The 19,034-nt window shown below is 32.0% G+C and overlaps 1 protein-coding gene across 3 annotated transcripts; it reads left to right on the forward strand.

The window, feature by feature from the left end:
- Positions 1-232: 232 nt before the first annotated feature.
- Positions 233-17,787, forward strand: LOC111708971 (uncharacterized). 3 transcript variants are annotated; one of them, XM_023482499.1, is made up of 19 exons: positions 233-317; positions 2,316-2,366; positions 2,934-2,994; positions 3,210-3,286; positions 4,637-4,729; positions 6,853-6,945; positions 7,938-7,977; positions 8,433-8,510; positions 8,849-8,908; positions 9,230-9,273; positions 9,439-9,496; positions 10,091-10,131; positions 11,436-11,495; positions 12,381-12,435; positions 12,795-12,815; positions 13,707-13,772; positions 14,393-14,484; positions 15,541-15,595; positions 16,969-17,787. In XM_023482499.1, exons 1-19 carry the CDS (start codon positions 248-250, stop codon positions 17,120-17,122), a joined length of 1,269 nt encoding a protein of 422 aa, XP_023338267.1. In that variant the 5' UTR covers positions 233-247; the 3' UTR covers positions 17,123-17,787. The 3 variants fall into 3 exon arrangements, with proteins under 3 accessions (XP_023338267.1, XP_023338268.1, XP_023338269.1); XM_023482500.1 differs by having other exon boundaries at positions 8,445-8,510; XM_023482501.1 differs by lacking the exon at positions 14,393-14,484 and having other exon boundaries at positions 16,969-17,055.
- The last annotated feature ends 1,247 nt before the right edge of the window (positions 17,788-19,034 follow it).

Genomic DNA, 19,034 nt, shown 5'->3' on the forward strand with positions numbered 1-19,034 from the left:
GAAAAGAAAAAAAATGCTTTTCGTTCCAAAACAGAAAACAAAAATTAGTTTTTCGTTTCAAAGCAAAAAAACTACGAATGTACTGGTATCTTTTTCTTTTTTTTCATAGTTTTTGATACAGAGTTTTCAAACTAAATGCGTTGTTTGTCTAATTTTAAAAGAAAACAATATATCACATTAAAACATATGTTATACCCTAAATTGGCATTGTTTAAAGTTTACTATAGCTTAGTTAACATAAAGCAGAATGCGTCTAGGGAAGAAAATATTATTTCAAGCACTGATTTTAATCATGCTTTCTTTTATTCTTTTTACAGGTTCATTTTAATCATGCTTTCTTTTATTCTTTTTACAGGTTCATTTTATTCATGTTTTCTTTTATTCTTTTAACAGGTTCAATTTAATCGTGTTTTCTTTTATTCTTTTTACAGGTTCATTTTATTCATGTTTTCTTTTATTCTTTTTACAGGTTCATTTTAATCATGATTTCTTTTATTCTTTTTACCGGTTTATTTTATTCATGTTTTCTTTTATTCTTTTTACAGGTTCATTTAAACATGATTTCTTTTATTCTATTTACAGGTTCTTTCTAACTAACTAGGCTTTTATGGCGCTTCGCGCCCATCTTCTATTTAAATTGTAAACATGTTCTTTTTGGTTTACATTTTAAAACAAAGTAGAAAAAATTGTTGCGGATTTTTAAACAAAAATTCGCGGATTTTCAAGAATTTAAATTTTTTTACTAAATTAAAAACCTGTAAAACACATTTTAAAATTTTTTATCATTTATAAACCTTCCCTGTGGTCACGTGATGTCCCAGAAAAAATTTGGGCCCGATCGGTTCAGCCGTTTTGACGTTTATTGGATACAAACAGACAGACAAACAGACAGACAAGCCAAATTCATATATAGATATGATTAAAACAGAGGATTTAAGTATTTAACCATATATGTATTATATATATATTTTTATATCTGTTTTTGAATAATGGTTTTCCAGGGAGAAAATTACAACGGAAACCCATTGCCTCCATTTTTTCAAACTTCTGTGGCACGGGAGTAAATAAGGATTCTGTAGGGGGAGGGGGGGGGGGAAATCTTTTTTAATGTGGTGCGCGAAGCGCGCCGAACTTTTTTCCCCCCCCCCCCTTATTTTTTTTCACCCCCCGCTTAGAAAATATCTTGGTGTATATCAAATTATTGGTTTTAGTTGGTTTTGATTTGTATTTTCCACTCATTTCTGGCATTTACAAACTCCATCAAAACTTCATGCCGAACCTTTCAGCTTTCACCTTGTTTTATATCCTTCAATATAGTCATTCATTTTACTTTAACTACAAAGATCTGCAGAAAAACTGAATTTATTTTAAGTAACATAAAAAATGGTTTTACTCGATGAGAAAAATATGTTACTTTTTTAAATCTACTAGCCTTAGAGGGCGCTTCGCGCCCATCTTCTAAATTAATTGTGAGCATGTTCTCTTTGCGTACATCTAAAACAAAAAAAATAATTCGCGGATTTTCACAAAAAATTTCGTGGATTTTCAAAATTTTCAAAAATTTAATGAAGATCGAATTTTGATGGAGACAAATATTTGAAATTTTGATCATTCTTAACCTTCACTGTGGTCACGTGAGGTCCCACAAAAAGTTTGGGCCCGATCGGTTCAGCCGTTTTGACGTTTATTGAACACAAACAGACAGACATCAAAACAAACACCCAGACAGACAAGCCAAATTTATATATAGGTAGAAAAGCTACTCTGCAAAATTTTGAGAAAATATTGTCTTTGTTTATATTCTAATTTCTAATTTCTAAAATTTTCTTGTCTTCAATGTAGTATGTTAAGATCTTAAATAAATTTAATATGGAAATGACATTATTTAGAAGTAAAAATGTATTCTTCATTGCCCATTCCCTTTTTTCTATTAAAAAAAACACATTTAATTGTAATGACATTGACTATTACTTTAGAATTTAGAATCATTTAGAATATCTTGACTTAAAATAACCCCTAGGATTCTAGAAGGAGTGGTTTGCCATTAATTTGTAACTTTAAACTACTAAAAACACCTAGAAATAAATTCAAAATTAGATTTAAATTTATTAGATTAAAACTTAATTTTAAAATGTAAAGAAACTTTTGTTTTGTTATAAAATCCTTTAACATTTGAATAGTTCATTCTTGTATTTAACAGTTGTTGTAAAATCGGAACATTCCATAAATGCCTCAATTATACATAAAAATATTTAACTTCTTTCTTAACTAATTAAAAAACCATAAACTATCCATTTCTCCACATTCTTTTTTAGAAATATTAAAATCTGCGTTTGAAGAAGAATATGAAAATCTAGATGAAAAAAGTAAGAACTTTATTATCAAAAGAAATAACGACGAAGATAATCATTTTACATTTGTCGAATTAACACTGAACTGGACTGTTAATTTGTTCAATGTAACATTGAACAAATTACGAAAATTTTTGTAGAAATAACGAACTGATTGCGAGGGATACAAAATATCTATGATTAAATCCTTCTCTGTCAGATCTTAAAATGACTGTAAAGAAAAATGGAAGGGAGGGAAAGGTTAAAACAATTTCAGGAGTTGATCTTGACCTCAATAAGTTCCATCTGATGTCCATGTCTCGAAAAATTGAAATAAAACTGGGGAGAGGAGGGGGTCCTGGGGACCCCCTCCTCCCCCCCAGCCGCGCCGGTTAGATATTTGAAGTAAATGATATTCCTTTGTAAAGAGCCTTAACTTGCATGCAAAGAACTGTTTTTTCTTCTTCAGTATAATAGTTCTATTCATTCTATAAAGAAACGCAAAAATTCAACCAAATATTTGATTTAAGTTTTGCACTTTTTTACTTTTATCATATCTTTTATATATGATTGATTGATTGATTGATTGATTGATTGATTAAGGACTGTTAATAAACTTTGATGAAGTTTTTCTATACACGGCTTATCCAGACATTTCTGAAAGGTGACATTTTTTTTAAAATACAAATTTTGAATTTTGAAACTCTCTCTTTCTAGATTCATTTGAAGAGGACAAAATCATAGGGGAGGGGAGGGTTGGTGGTTGGAAAACACCCCCTCCCCCCCGTCTATACTATACAACAATATGGATTGGTCTATGGTTCAGAACACTGAACGTGTTTCCTGTCAAATCTTTAATATTATTTATCTATGTTTAAGAACATTTACTGTGCTGTCAGTGGTGAAAAGTTCATTCAAAGCTTTAAACTGGAGCTGTTCATGTTTTCATAAATTAGGTATTTAGTGTGTCCAGCTAAACATGTTTTCATGAATCAGGTATCTAGTGTGTGCCACTAAACATGTTTTCATGAATCAGGTATCTAGTGTGTCCCAGTAAACATGTTTTCAAGAATCAGGTATCTAGTGTGTCCAGCTAAACATGTTTTCATGAATCAGGTATCTAGTGTGTCCCACTAAACATGTTTTCATGAATCAGGTATCAAGTGTGTCCCACTAAACATGTTTTCATGAATCAGGTATCTAGTGTGTCCAGCTAAACATGTTTTCATGAATCAGGTATCAAGTGTGTGCCACTAAACATGTTTTCATGAATCAGGTATCTAGTGTGTCCCACTAAACATGTTTTCATGAATCAGGTATCAAGTGTGTCCCACTAAAAATGTTTTTATAAATCAGGTATCTAGTGTGTCCCACTAAACATGTTTTCATGAATCAGGTATCAAGTGTGTCCCACTAAACATGTTTTCATAAATCAGGTATCAAGTGTGTCCCACTAAACATGTTTTCATAAATCAGGTATCAAGTGTGTCCCACTAAACATGTTTTCATGAATCAGGTATCTAGTGTGTCCAGCTAAACATGTTTTCATGAATCAGGTATCTAGTGTGTGCTACTAAACATGTTTTCATGAATCAGGTATCAAATAAAATTGAAATTCATGGTTTTGAACTGTCCCAAATAATTAACTATTTGTACTGTGACTAGTTTTTTTATTTTGTTTAACAACTATATTTATAAATGTTTTGTAGTCTGAAAAATCTATTGTATTGATTGTTTTTAATGCTTTTCAGACCAATTTAATGACAAATCTTGGCAAGAATATTTGCAACATTTACAAAATTTATGGAATAAAACAATTCCAATTTTAAAAATAAATCTAATATTGGAGTATGTGTTACCCTAGGGTTCCCGTGGGTTTCCTAAAAAAAATTCCAGCCCATTTGGTCCAGCCGTGTGGCGTTATCAGCGAAGAGCTTTATTTTATAGAGTAGCTGAAGTGCTGGGCATTTTTTGTTTTATATTCCAGGAAACGTTATTACCGACAAAGCTTAATAATTCTGAACTTAGCATTGGCATGTCAGACTAAATGTATGCAAAAATAGACCCTTCTATGGGTTCACCTAGGGTTTCCAGCGATGAAAGAAAATAGTTTCGCGAAAAAAAATGTTTCGGCTAACGTTACGCATTTCGTTTGTTTAAGAAAATTGCGAAAATTTTTGCATTTTTTCGCGAAACTTTCGTCGCTAGAAACCCTAATTTTTTACCCCTAGAATTGAGATAGGGGAGAAGGATACATTTCACACAATCCAACCCTTTGGAGTAAAGAAAATTTTATTGATGACTAGGTTTTGAGCAGGGAAAATTAAGTTTGGAAATTATCCAAGATGTGTGGAATCTCGAGTATCAAGCAGCTAAACTTCAATGCACAATAGAATCAGGTATCTAGTTATCTACAGTGGTACTCATACAGCTGTGCAATAGGAATACTACCTTTAAAGGGAGAGACCGGCTAAACACGGTAGTTGAGCTGAAAGTACATCTTGGAACAGAAATTTTTCAGGGTTTATTTCCGACTATGAAACGTTTTCGCGATGTATAATTCAATCTTTGAATTACTGCTGAAGTCCTGGATTGTACAATGTACATTCTGGAGGATTGATTTTGAGTATTGGTTTTCTAAAAAGTTATGATGAAAAATGTAATTGACATAAATCGAATAGTTTTAATTGTAACTTATTGACTGAAATGGATCTGCGATGTGAATTCTATGGTGAATGGTAGATCAAGAAACAATTAATGCTCTACTCCAAAAAATGATCTGCAATATAAAATCTGTCGTAATTATTGAATAAGAAATAAAATTGCTATTCTGAAATACTGCTAAGTATTTTATGTAATGTTGTAGAGCTAAACAAGGGGGGTGATCTCGATATGCGCGGTGAAAGCTTCTACAGTAATCTTCCAGGGACTGAACCAAGAGGGTATATATTACCCAAACCAATAATCCCGATTAATTAGAGCTCTCGAACAGACATAACTTTCAAACATTCATAAAATAACAATCTTATCCTCTATTGTACCCAAAATCGATAATAAATGGTATTTAATTTATTTCGATCCTAAAAAAATATATTTCATTAACAAAGGTTACAGAGTATAAATGTAATGTTTCATTATAATGAAAAATTCTTACCATTAGTGGGTAAAAGATTATAGTCCGGTTATTGAACAGCACTAAAACAACGTTTTGTCCTCTGAATTAAATGGCAATTGATTTAAATGTAAATCACTATTTGTTAAGTGTTATTCTTTTAACTTTTGAAGCTGGGGTACTGCACGTGAAAATTGTTTATACTGTTCATCGGAGGTAATGTTTGGCTTGGTCGCCGGAGAAAATCTTAGTCAAAGACGACTTTACAACGGTGTAAGCTCATTGTTTAAGGTTAACAAATGTATACAATACAACGTGGAATGTGCATGTACCTATATTTTATACTATTGTAAAATAAGTCTAGAAATATTCATGTTACGGTTAAGTTTAATTTCAAACGTAATTACAAGTAGGATTTCGATCGCTTGCGAATTCCGCAAACCTTTGTGTTGAATTCTGCAAACCTTTGTGTTGAATTCTGCAAACCTTTGTGTTGAATTCCGCAAACCTTTGTGTTGAATTCCGCAAACCTTTGTGTTGAATTCCGCAAACCTTTGTATTGAATTCCGCAAACCTTTGTGTTGAATTCTGCAAACCTTAGTGTTGAATTCCGCAGTTGCACAGCTATGTGCGGAATATCCGAAACATTTAATTACATCTACAGAGGAAACCATAAAACATGAAACATGACAACTTGTAATTTTAAGTGACCCTCTATGCAAAGATGAAAATGCCCGATTCACAACGGTACCCTTGAAACCTTCATTTGTTTAAAAATTTGAAATGTTGTCCTTCTTGGTTTAAAAGTGTTTAATTGTAATATTAAATATCTGTGGTTGAAATGCAGTAGAAAAGGCACTTTTTCCGAGAAACCAAAAACTCAAAATAATCAGTTTTCAAATTATTAGCCTTGATATCTAAATCATACTTAATTAACGTTTAAGGATCGGACACTGTCATTTTTACAGTCCTTAACAGAAAACAATAAAATATAGAAAATTGCATGTGAATTTGAATTTGATGTCGGACTAAAAATTCAAAATTCCTCATCTTTTTTTATATCTATTTATGTTATTTTAATGTGTATCATTAAGTTGGAAAAAAGTTTTTGCCAGGATTCTAATTTTTTCTAGTTTGTTAGAGATCAAAATGAAAGTATTTTCACACCAAACTTAGTGAGGTGTAAAAACACTTGATCGAAAACAAACTAGAAAACATAAAAATTTTTCGAACGCATTAAACCTTTTACAATAACATATATAGTTTTATTCAATTTTATATAATTTATTAAAAATTAATAGCAGGTCGATAAAATTACTTTACATTAGGGTGATAAAGATACTTTTTCGCCCTGCAACGGGAATTAATAGGTGTGATAAATATCCTAAAATTGAATATAAAAATATTTAGACGCTGAGTGTAAGGAGCTTGAAATAAGCAGACCAGGAAATATTTCTATAAAAGTTAAAGTTTTCCGAAACACAATTTATCACGGAAAACTAGGTGTGTATCAAATTTTATTAATAACATCTTTTTTGTTTTATTTTTCACCATCAATATCTAATATTTTGTTATCTCTGTCTTCTGTGAGTTAACCCTATTCCTGCTGGGGGGGCAATTTGACCCCCCCCCCTGTAGTTTTTTTTACATAACTCCGAAAGTATTGGTCTGAGGCTGTTGACATTTTCTGACTTGTCCTACATACCCAAATCCCTCCCTTTAGGCCTAAAACCGGGCTTTAATACTAACTGCCTGAGTCCTCAGGCACACTGCCTGAATGACTGTTTTTTCCTGTAACAAACTAAATCTTTGTTTTGACCCACTTCCACTTGTCAGATTTTGATAAAATTTAGCTTTTTGGAAAGCCTTGGACATAAGGAAACGAATTGCACAAGTTTTGCGAAAAAAATTGCAAACAACCTGTCAAAGGAAATTGCACATTTTTAGTTTTCCTAAATTAAAAATCAGGTTATGTAAAATTTTGCAAAAATTCTTGCATATTTGAAATGTTATGGTCAAGGGCTTTTCAAAAATGCATGATTTTTAATTTTTTGGACAAATGTTTTTTGCAAACATTTTTACTGTATTTGCGATAAAAAATTCTATTTTTGCAATTGTGCACATTTTTTGCAGGTTCTAAAAGTAGAGCACAAGAGCTTTCCAATGATGTATCATTTGTCATATTTGGACATCAAACATGGGATTTAGAGGGGGGGGGGGTCAAATTCAACCCCCCCAGCATATCCTGGTTTTCAAGTACCCCAGCAGAGATAGGGTTAAACCACTGTTTTTTCTTTACAAATTTTATTCTTTAAACAAAAGCCTGATTTTCAAACTGCTATAGAAAAGACGACCAAAATTAGAATTTGAAAGATTAAAAAACTGTAAAAGTATATCTTATTGAGAATAATGAACTCAGTCTAATTGAAAATTCACAAAGTAAAAAGAGTGTAATAATAAAAAAATAAACAAACAAAAAACAACTTACTTTTTAGCTCTATGTCTAATGGGGCCTTTGAGGCTAGAAAATGCAAGGTATGGGTAAAATGATTTCCAATTTAAAAATTATAGAACTCAATTAATTTTTTTTATGAGAACAATTAAATTAAAATCTACAATTATAATTGAATATATTCAAATAGGAAAACTTTTAAATTTTTAAAAACTATCACGTAACCGCTTGTTGCTGTGCACCTAAGAAAGCTGTTCCAAAGTTTCGAATTAAACAAAATAATTTTCATAGATTTTCTGAATTTTATGCTATAACAGAATAAATATTTTGTTTCATTTCAACTGCACCCGAGTTTTATTTTGTTAATAGTTTATACAGTATATGTTTTCTTGCAGTAGAAATGCGCAAGTCACGTTTTGTAGAGAAATCAGTTTTCGAAATTATTAACATTTAATCTAATTTATTCTTGATCAAAAAGCTTTTACGGGTACCATTGTGAATCGGACATTGCCATCTTGGCATGATGACTCACTTGAAGTTATGCTTATAGTACCCCTGAGTCTGTTATGAATATGATCGGGTACATAGAAAAACAGAAACTTCTAGGAGTTAACAGGTAAAATAGTCATTATTATTCTTTTTTGTTGTTGAGTCTTGCAACAACTAACAATTTTCAATGTCTATATCTTTATAAATTAGAACTTGTAGCAAAGACTCAATTCCTGAAAGCTCTGCTTTATGAAATTTTAATTTATTTGTAAATAAATCAAAGCTTCTTTTCCAAAAAGGTGACACATTTTAAAAAGTTTTTAAAAATATCTTAATTTATATATTTTTTAAGTGTGTTTCATCAATTTACATTTGATTTACTTATTATGCAGTTTCCTGGCAATTTCCTGACGTATTTCCTGATTTTGATTTTGTTCTTTTTGTGTCGAAACAAAATATGTTTAGAATTTACTTTTATGGTATGGCAGTCGAAGAAATACTGATGGAAATTATAGATTTTTACAGGTACAGGTACAGGTACAGGTAAAGGTACAGGTACAGGTACAGGTACAGGTACAGGTACAAGTACAGGTACGGGTACAAGTACAGGTACAGGTACAGGTACAGGTACAGGTACAGGTACAGGTACAGGTAAAGGTACAGGTACAGGTACAGGTACAGGTACAGGTACAGGTACAGGTACAGGTACAGGTACAGGTACAGGTACAGGTACAGGTACAGGTACAGGTACAGGTACAGGTACAGGTACAGGTACAGGTACAGGCACAGGTACTGGTACAGGTGCAGGTACAGGTACAGGTACAGGTATGATAGATTGATATTTAGGAAGGAACGAGTAGTTGAGTACACACCCTGGAAATTTCCGCTAAGTAAATTATAAAAAATTATTTAAAAATTTTGAATTGTTATTTTTCCCTTACAAGACTTATAAGGGGGGGGGGGAGACCTTCAAATTGTACATTTATCATTCCTTTTTTTGCATTGAAAGAAGAAATGCATGTCATTGATGAGGTCCTTCCAATGTAATCATTTAGATCCGAACCAGTTTCGATATTACGGTCAGGTTCTCTTGATGCATGACTGCATGTACAGGTATGTTCTGTACATAATTTTACAGGGGTCAATCAAATTCCATAAATTTTACAGGGGTCAATAAAATTCCGTAAATTTAACAGGGGTAAATATTATTCCATAAATTTTTCAGGGATTCCCAAAAAATCATTTTCTATCCTAACAATTTAATTCTGTCCCAGCAGGTTAATTTTTTTGTCCCAAAAGCTAAATAAATATATTAATTCCAATTGTCATTCCTTCATCAATTGTTGCTGACAACGTTCTTGACAATGCTAACAACTTTATGGTCCCTAGTAAACTCTTTATTGTCTGGCCAATACTTAACCGTCCCAGTTAGTCTCTTTATTGTCCTGGATGGAATTAAAGAAAACTCTGAAATAGTAAGACGACTTTTAGAACTTTAAAAAGTCTAATGAACATGAGACACAGCAATTGTGCTGAGTATACAAAATCATTTCACTAAAAGTTAATGATTTAATAAGTGTCTAATTAAAATATTTGCTTTGAAACAACATCAAATACAATGTAATTGCTAAAATTGCTTTAATGTCGTCTTCCTATTCATTGTTTTCTGAATCTCACTGTATTTTTGATTTATTTTTGTTTTTACAGAACTCGTAATGCGTTCAACTTTACCATGTTTCTAGACTTAGGTTAGTAGCTTAGTACTCGATAATTTTGTCATGATTAAATTTGAGAATGCTATCAACAATTCACAATTTGTCATTTTTGCTATGTGTCATTTTTGCTATGTTTCATTTTTGCTATGTTTCATTTTTGCTATGTGTCATTTCTGCTATGTGTAATTTTTGCTTTGTCTTATTTTTGCTATGTGTCATTTTTGCTATGTGTCATGTCATTTTTGCTATGTGTAATTTTTCCTCTGTGTAATTTTTGCTATGCTTCATTTTTGCTTTGCGTCATTTTTATATTTGTCATTTTTCCTACGTGGCATTTTTGCTATGTCAATTTTTTTGCGTAAATTTAGTTATATGCAATTTTTGGTTTGTGGTCAAACCTAACTCTGAATACTAGAGGGTTCTCCACTAAAGGTGAGAATTTAAAGACGACAGCTGTTGAAGAGTACAGCTGTTGTTTGTGTTTAAGAGAGTACAGCTGTTGTTCGTGTTTAAGAGAGTACAGCTGTTGTTTGTGTTTAATAGAGTACAGCTGTTGTTTGTGTTTAAGAGAGTACACCTGTTGTTTGTGTTTAAGAGAGTACACCTGTTGTTTGTGTTTAAGAGAGTACAGCTATTGTTTGTGTTTAAGAGAGTACAACTGTTGTTTGTGTTTAAGAGAGTACAGCTGTTGTTTGTGTTTAAGAGAGTACAGCTGTTGTTTGTGTTTAAGAGAGTACACCTGTTGTTTGTGTTTAAGAGAGTACAGCTGTTGTTTGTGTTATTTTGCAAATTTGCAAATTTTTTGGCAGATTCTAAAAGTAGAGCACAAGAGATTTCCAATGATGTATCATTTGTCATATTTGGACATCAAATATGGGATTTAGAGGGGGGGGGGTCAAATTGACCCCCCCCAGCATATCCTGGTTTTCAAGTACCCCAGCAGAGATAGGGTTAAGAGAGTACAGATGTTGTTTGAGGTTTCTAAGTAGTAAATAGTGCAAAACAAAAGAAAAGGTGTACTGCCGAAGAAATTTTTAAACTTTAATAATTTATTTTGATTAAGGGGTGTAAGCACACCCTCACGCATACATAATAAATGTTGAGTAAATGGGAAATTATTGTTGCTGGAAAATTTAACATTCCCTAAAAAAGTCACCCAGCTCACCCTTATTAATTTTGAATCTATATATGCCAAGCTAAGAACATTTCTCTTGGTTCTACCGAATTTCTTAATCAAAATTCTTGACAAATTGGTCGATGGGTTCATGAGTTTAAGATTGGACATACAAACAACCCAACAGACATCCTAAACAAAGATAATTTTTTTATGATTTTAGATGAAAGTATAGTTCCAGAAAATGGAGGAACCATACCTGACTTACTTGATACAATTAAAGGTGACAAATTTAAACTTATAAATAAAATACCCCCCAACCCCACCCAGGGCCCTTCCATAAGGGCATGCAGTTTATGACTCCTCAGCCTTTTGAGGGTTGATGATACAGAAATTACTTTAACCAACTGGGCATTAGGGGAGTTCCCCAGATTTCCCAAATTCCTACAGAAATTTTAGGGTGCTATATTTTTTTAATTTTTGAAATTTTCCTTAATGCCTGGATACTTTTTTGGAAATTTTTAAAATTGTTTTTGGTTTTCGTTTAGAAATTATCTATATGTATATGCTTTGAAAGAGAACCCAAGATCAAAGAAAAATACACATGGAGCCTTTTACCATGAATAATTCAAACTTCAAATTTATAAAACGACCTGAAAAACCATGCACATTTTCATACACTGCAAAGTAGACAAAAGGAGATGGTCAAATTTAGACGACAATACATGTATAACTAATTGTAACCTCGTAGCACCTCTAGTCTTGATTTTACGCCATAGTATGAGAAGCACCAATCTATTTGTTCATGGACATATTAGAAATTTAAAACTTTTTTGTTCTTCTTAAAGGGACAGACCGGCTATGTAAGGTGGTTGAACTGAGTATACAGTGTTGTGGAAAACTTCTTTCGGATTCATTTGAGACATATAAAACTTTATACAGATCTGTAAATCATGAGTTTGAGCGCAAATTCGACGTTCAAAACTCCTACTTTGGGGTTGGATCCGAAAGAAGTTTTCCACAACACTGCATAGTCTGTTTGACTACCTTACATAGCCGGTCATTCCCTTTAAAACTTTTTTATTCTTCTTCACAACAAGTTATTGTTGAAAACAATATTAGTCTTTCTTGCAATTTCTTTCAGTTTTTGGTATCTATAATATTTTAGGAGAAAACATATCAGATTATGGGGTGGAGAATCGATTTTATTCCTTAGACTCAAGGAACATTTAATTAATAGTGAGAATTAGTTGATATACCGAGTAGTAGTTGAACCTCTGGTGCACCGATTCAAGAAGGGATTCAACTAGGTCTATGTAGTTCAATGGTGGTAGGTCAATTTCCCAAATGAACATTTTCCCAAGTGACAACTTCTCAAAGGTTCGGTTAGACCTTCTGAGGTGTCGCAGGGTGCAAAGGGCCCGAGCGCTGCGGCTAGGATGGGCTAAGGGGCCGAGCGCTATTGCTAGTAAAGTCTGGGTAGTCGAGCACTGCGGCTAGGATAGGCTTGGGAAGTTGCAGTTTGGTAAACCGTATATTTGGGAAGTTGTCACTCCTCGCTATTCATTAAATGTGGTCCCAGGACAGATATTTCAGAGATCAGGTAAGCTGCTGATTAAGAACATAATTAGTCTAACCAGATTAATAAGCTGCTGATTAAGAACATAATTAGTCTAACCAGCTTAATAAGCTGCTGATTAAGAACATATTTAGTCTAACCAGATTAATAAGCTGCTGATTAAGAACATATATAGTCTAACCAGCTTAATAAGCTGCTGATTAAGAACATATTTAGTCTAACCAGCTTAATAAGCGGCTGATTAAGAACATATTTAGCCTAACCAGTTTCAATTCAATTCAAAGTTTACTTGTAAACAAAGATTAGCTGTTAATTTACAGCTTCTGTTTGCTTCCATCTGTATTTTGGCTATGTTGTTGCAATTAAAATAAAATCTAAATCTAAATTTAATTACAAAGTTGTCTACATTGTATTGATATATACGAAGAAGACTGTATGATCTGAATTGATACGTGATAAAGTGTTGTCGATGTATAAAATACCAAATAATTAAACTGTATTATATCACCGTTTCAGTAACATATGCAGCTAGACTACTGTATTAATATCTAATATGCAGCTAGACTACTGTATTAATATCTAATATGCAGCTAGAGTACTGTATTAATATCTAATAAGCAGCTAGACTATTGTATTAATATCTAATATGTAGCTAGAGTACTGTATTAATATCTAATATGCAGCTAGACTACTGTATTAATATCTAATATGCAGCTAGACTACTGTATGAATATCTAATATGCAGCTAGACTACTGTATTAATATCTAATATGCAGCTAGACTACGTTGTATTAATATCTAATATGCAGCTAGACTACTGTATTAATATCTAATATGCAGTTAGACTACTGTATTATAATATCTAATATGCAGCTAGACTACTGTATTAATATCTATATAATATTTAATATTAAGGAAATATTTTGGAAATACTAGTATCCCTGAACTCCAGGAGGCATTGCACTTGAAGCAAGATACGAGGTATATTGAACAGTCTGTCCCAATTAACACGGAAATAATGACGACATCTAATGAAATAATTTCAAGGAATTTTACATAGATAAATTCATGACGGTTCTCTGCAAAGCTTTTTCTATCCAAAAATTCTGGATTTTTGTTGTAAATAAATTTAAAACGTTTTAAAAACGACGATATCTCACTCTTTGTTACTAAGATAAAGATTTATATGACACCGCAGCCAATTTCGCGAAATCATCATGATTACGAACAGCTCTGCCTCCACAGTGATCCTCGAGAGCTTGTACTCGACCGCCATTCCTAGCCTCCTCTCCTGTCTTCCCGATTCAGTTCAATGAACCCATGCCATCCCTAACTTAAGGACGCCGTCGGTAGCAAAGCTTGGCGTGATTCTATAAATAGAATAACAATTCTCTCCTTATTAGCATATGTCTATAAAAAAAAACCATCCTTCTGCCCGCTTAGGGTTACATTATTACGGAATTTGTTGTATTCTTTCTAAATACAAAATTCTCTTATATGGCTTTACCTTTAACTTTGATACTGTATAATCCTGAATTTGTAATTATTTTCAAAAAACACATGTTAAAAATTATGAATTTCTTAAGCTAGCTGATTTGTAGTGAATGGAAGTATGGGATTCGGAGTAAGTTTATAATACGTCCTAGTTTTGTACACCAGCTTACAGTTCATTATGCTTTGAGTATTCTTGAAGGTAAAATTTAAACAGTGCCAGGAAAATATTCTGAAATAAAGGAACTATAGAACCTGCTTCAAACTCAAGCTTTCTAATTCCTTTTCTTTGCAACCTAATTTTCAAACTATTAATGTCTAAATCATTGACTAATTGGCCTGAACATTATTTATGTTTGACATACAGGGTGTCCCACGAAATATGACAGTTTGTGAATAGTTTTGAATGTCTTCTTCCAGATACTTTATTGGATATTAAACACTTTTTTCAGTTTATTTCGTTGAAAAAATCTTTTACTCAAATATTTTTTAACTTTGAAATCAATTTTACGAAAATATGACTGCAGTGTATCAAATCACTTATTATGGAAATTATAGAAGAAGACATTCAAAACTATTATAGTATATGAATAAAAATCAATAAAGCAATGCACTGAGTTTCTCAAATATTCAACGAGTCGGTTTTTCTTACAATATATTTATATACAAAAGATGCAAAAATACAAACTTTAAATCGAACGATACTTATACAAACTAAATATTATGAATCAAATCAGTTTCATCAAATAGGGGAATTCTTCAAGGGAACCTTAATTCAAGGGAGCTGAATCACAACTGCCTTTTTTCCCTCTATTTCGCTCCACCCTTAGTTCGCATTCTACCCCACGCCCTGTGAGCTGGCCGGCCAGCTCCCCAGCTCCCGGGTTCGGAGATAACGGATTTCTCCGCGTGGCTTGGGTTAAATATAGAAACCAAACATAAACAAGAAAACCCGTTAAATATCAGTAAAAGGTGGGGGGGGAGGCAAAATGGGGTTGAGTGCGAACGAAGGGTAAAAATAAATGACAAACAAAATGCTATTTACAGTCGCAGGAAAGATCAAAACATCATTTTCCTGCTACACTATTCATCAACTGTCATGTTTCGTGGGACAACCCTGTAGCAAATTGTAAGAAATCAATACGATTACTAATATCAGTTTCTTTAATTTAAAATCATAATTTTAAATGAATTTTTCCATAATTTAGCTTTTTCTCTTGAAATAAATTTGTTAATTATCAAAATTTGCATTTTTCAGGTTTTCATACCTTTGTTTTTCCATCTGATGACGTTGTGGTTCGACATTACAGGAAGTACGTTTATAACATGTTCAAACATTGTTCTTATATGGAACACAAATTTTATAAAGCATTTTGCCAATAACTCTTTTAAGAATTTAAGTTAGACGCATTTGCGTATGAGTGAATTTTAAAATGAACATATGTCTTTAGTAAAAACGTATAAGTGAGTCAGTAATTTTGTTAGATTTCAATGGTATGCTGCAACACTAAAAATAGAGGCATGATTTTAATATTTTTCTAATTGTCTGTGGTATTCGTTTGATTAAATTTGAATTTCTTGGCTGAAAATACGAATTTTGCCTCATTTTTATACTGCAAACATATTTTACTTTTTAATTGATTTTTTTGCAAGAAGAAATATTCCTCTGTATTCTGATTCTAAAGGAATTAAATCTTTGCTTACAAACTCAAATTTTTTAATCCCTTTCTCAATTTACAACGTGATGGGCGATAGCCTTTGATTTTTCAAACTTAGATTATTTGATCTGACAGAATTCTCTAGTTTAAAATTCTAAGGTCTACAACTCTTTAGATGGCATATATGTAGGGATTTTAAAAAAAGGATTTGTGGCAACGACTTCTGTTCTTTATCAGTTGCAAAAGCTAATTGCAAGTTAGAAACATTTTTTAAGAGAAGACAGTCAAAAGACGACATTTATTTCTGACGCTAATTATATACTATACAGGATTTTTTGCCATGTCAAATATCATTATACATTGGTTAAAACAGTGATAACCATACAACTATGAAATAGGAAGACGACTTTTAGAATCCCGTTAGAACTTTTAAAAGTTCAATGAGCTAGCAATGTTAAAGTGTAAACCTAGCTGGAAAATTGTTTTTGATCGGAATTCCGATTTTTGACAGGAATTCCATCTGAGGAATGAAATAGCTTCGCTTTCTCGTTCTGTTCTGCTCCGTTGGAACACTATCGGAGATTGGTAGCATAAACAAGTCGGTTGAACCGATCTTTTTACCGACACCTGTAGAAAAAAAGGTCTTAAACAGTGGTTTTTTAATCTCCCACAAACGGATGATTTTAATTCTGCATAAATACAAAAATGTGTTAAATCAGCAGCATATTTACTGCACAGTTTTTAATCGTCCGATGACAGAGCTCCACAAAAAGACATCTGCGGATGAAAAAGAGTTCTGACCATACAAAAGAAAACAATGAAGAAGAAAACTATTTTCTATTTGGGATTTCACTAAATTAGTGATTTATTAAGTGTCAATTTATATCGCTAACAACGTTAAATGCACTTCAGTATTGTCTTCAGTGTCTTCCTTCTATTCTACAATTTTACTGGTTATCGCTGTATACTGTAGTTTTTTTATTCTATTGTTTACTGGTTCTCATGCACTGTACTGTGTTTAATTGCAGGGACCCTCCATACGCTCCTGTTCCTGGCGTTGTTGAGCTTCCAAAACCAGGATATATTAAACATGTAAAACAACTCATGTTTAGAGTCAATCAAACATGTGAAATATTTCACCAGCAAAACATTTTAAATTGTACATTTATAGATTTGTATTAATACATTATTGATGATTGATACTGCAGTTTGTCAAATCAAAATAAAATAATATTGATTAATGATTGACGGTTGTGCTGGTGTAGAATTAAACATAAAAAAAACCGTTTTTGCGACTTTGATTAAAATTGTACAGGGTTACTCATAAAGGATGAGATTAAAAATACCACTCAAAAATCTTCTAATATGACAGAATCTGAATGTTAGATTTAAACTTATGTCTTCAATGCAGTCTTATAATGGTTTACTGAATGGGTTTATAATTAAGAAAGCTTTAGTTTTCAAATGCAGGAAAGCATGGATGTAAAAAGAACTTAATAAATTCCCTGCAGTCGTCACTAAAATTTCATCCGTTGTGGGCAACCCTGTACAAGAAGTTGCTATTTCAAATTACAGCAACAATTTGCACAGTTTAAAAATGTCCACAACAACGACGACATTTATAATCTTCATCGGAAAAAGGAATATTTCACGTTAGAATATATTTTGACTCATTTTGAACGTCCCAATAAACATGGGAATTCAGTGAAGAATTCCGATATCGTCTTTTTAAATTATTCTTTGATTTCGTATAGTGGTACCGTCTGAGAAAGCCTAATCCGTAAGATTTTCGTCTGCAATGTGTACAAATTGTATGTTTTTGTTTTGACTGCATAAGGGTGTACTTAGTAAAACAAGAAAATTAAAGTATACAAACAAGGTAAACTGGTCCGTCTTCACTGTTCATCTTGCAGAGACATTATAGACACATCTTTACAGCCATTCGCCGTTTTCTTTAAATAAACTCTAGCAGACCTAATAATATCATGGTTTTGGAAATTAGGTATTACAATGCTAATTCATAACAAAGACGATATCAAATTCGTCACTGAATTCCCATGTTTATTGGGACACCCTGTAGATAAGGATAGATTATTGGTAAATATCATGAATTGCAGTCAAATATTGAATAACCAATACATAAACCTGTTTAATCATCCTTGATACCACTTAAAAAGCTGAATTACACATAATATTGAATTTTCTTCAACTCCAAACTCCTCATTATTGTAAAGCTATTGTGAAGCTAAAAACTGTTTTGAAGCCCCCCCTCCCCTCTGGACCATTTTCATTCTATATTTTCATTAGAACTTCTTTATAAACTAAAAAAGGACATTCTTAATTTATTCACAGTTCTTAATTACATATATAGCTAATTTAGGATACAATTTTAAAATGCAATTATTGATAAAATCATCAATTGTTTTAATTATTTACGTATATTTGTGTGTGCATTTAATATTATATTGTACACCGATCTTCATAATTAAATATTTAAAGGCAAACATACTAAAATAAAAATTTTAAGAAAGAATAGACAAATTCGAACTAAGAAAGTTAGATTAATTACTAAATAAAAATTCTGCTTGTTAAACATAGGATTGAAATTATAATTTTAAAATTCTTAAGTTTTTAAACCAAGTTAAAATTTTATATGTGTACGTTTGCTTTTTTGATGATATTTTATGAAAATCAGTTTGAACATTGCATTATTTTTAGGTTAATTTCAACTCACTTTTAGGCTTTATTACGTATATCATTAATTAAATAAGCTCTTTTCGTGACATTGTACAAACTTAAGGAACTGTTAAACTTTTTTTAATAAATACAAAAACCTTTGAATAACTTAGGAACATGTAACAAGACTGCAGGGGAATGAAGAAGTTTCATTTGAAATTCTCATTATATGGTAAAAGTGAATTATTTCATGGAGTTATTGCATAAACTCGCTCAATGAGAGGATTGCATGTTAAAATCCTTTTCACAGAAAACTGGGAAAGTATGGCGGCAAAATTTAAACTTTGGAAATCTGCGAATTTGCATTTAGAATGATTTGACTGGCATTCAAGAACTTTTTACTAGTACAGACATCCAG

The sequence above is a fragment of the Eurytemora carolleeae genome, unplaced genomic scaffold (genome assembly GCF_000591075.1).
Source record: "Eurytemora carolleeae unplaced genomic scaffold, Eaff_2.0 scaffold814, whole genome shotgun sequence".
Classification (NCBI taxonomy): Eukaryota; Metazoa; Arthropoda; class Copepoda; order Calanoida; family Temoridae; genus Eurytemora; species Eurytemora carolleeae.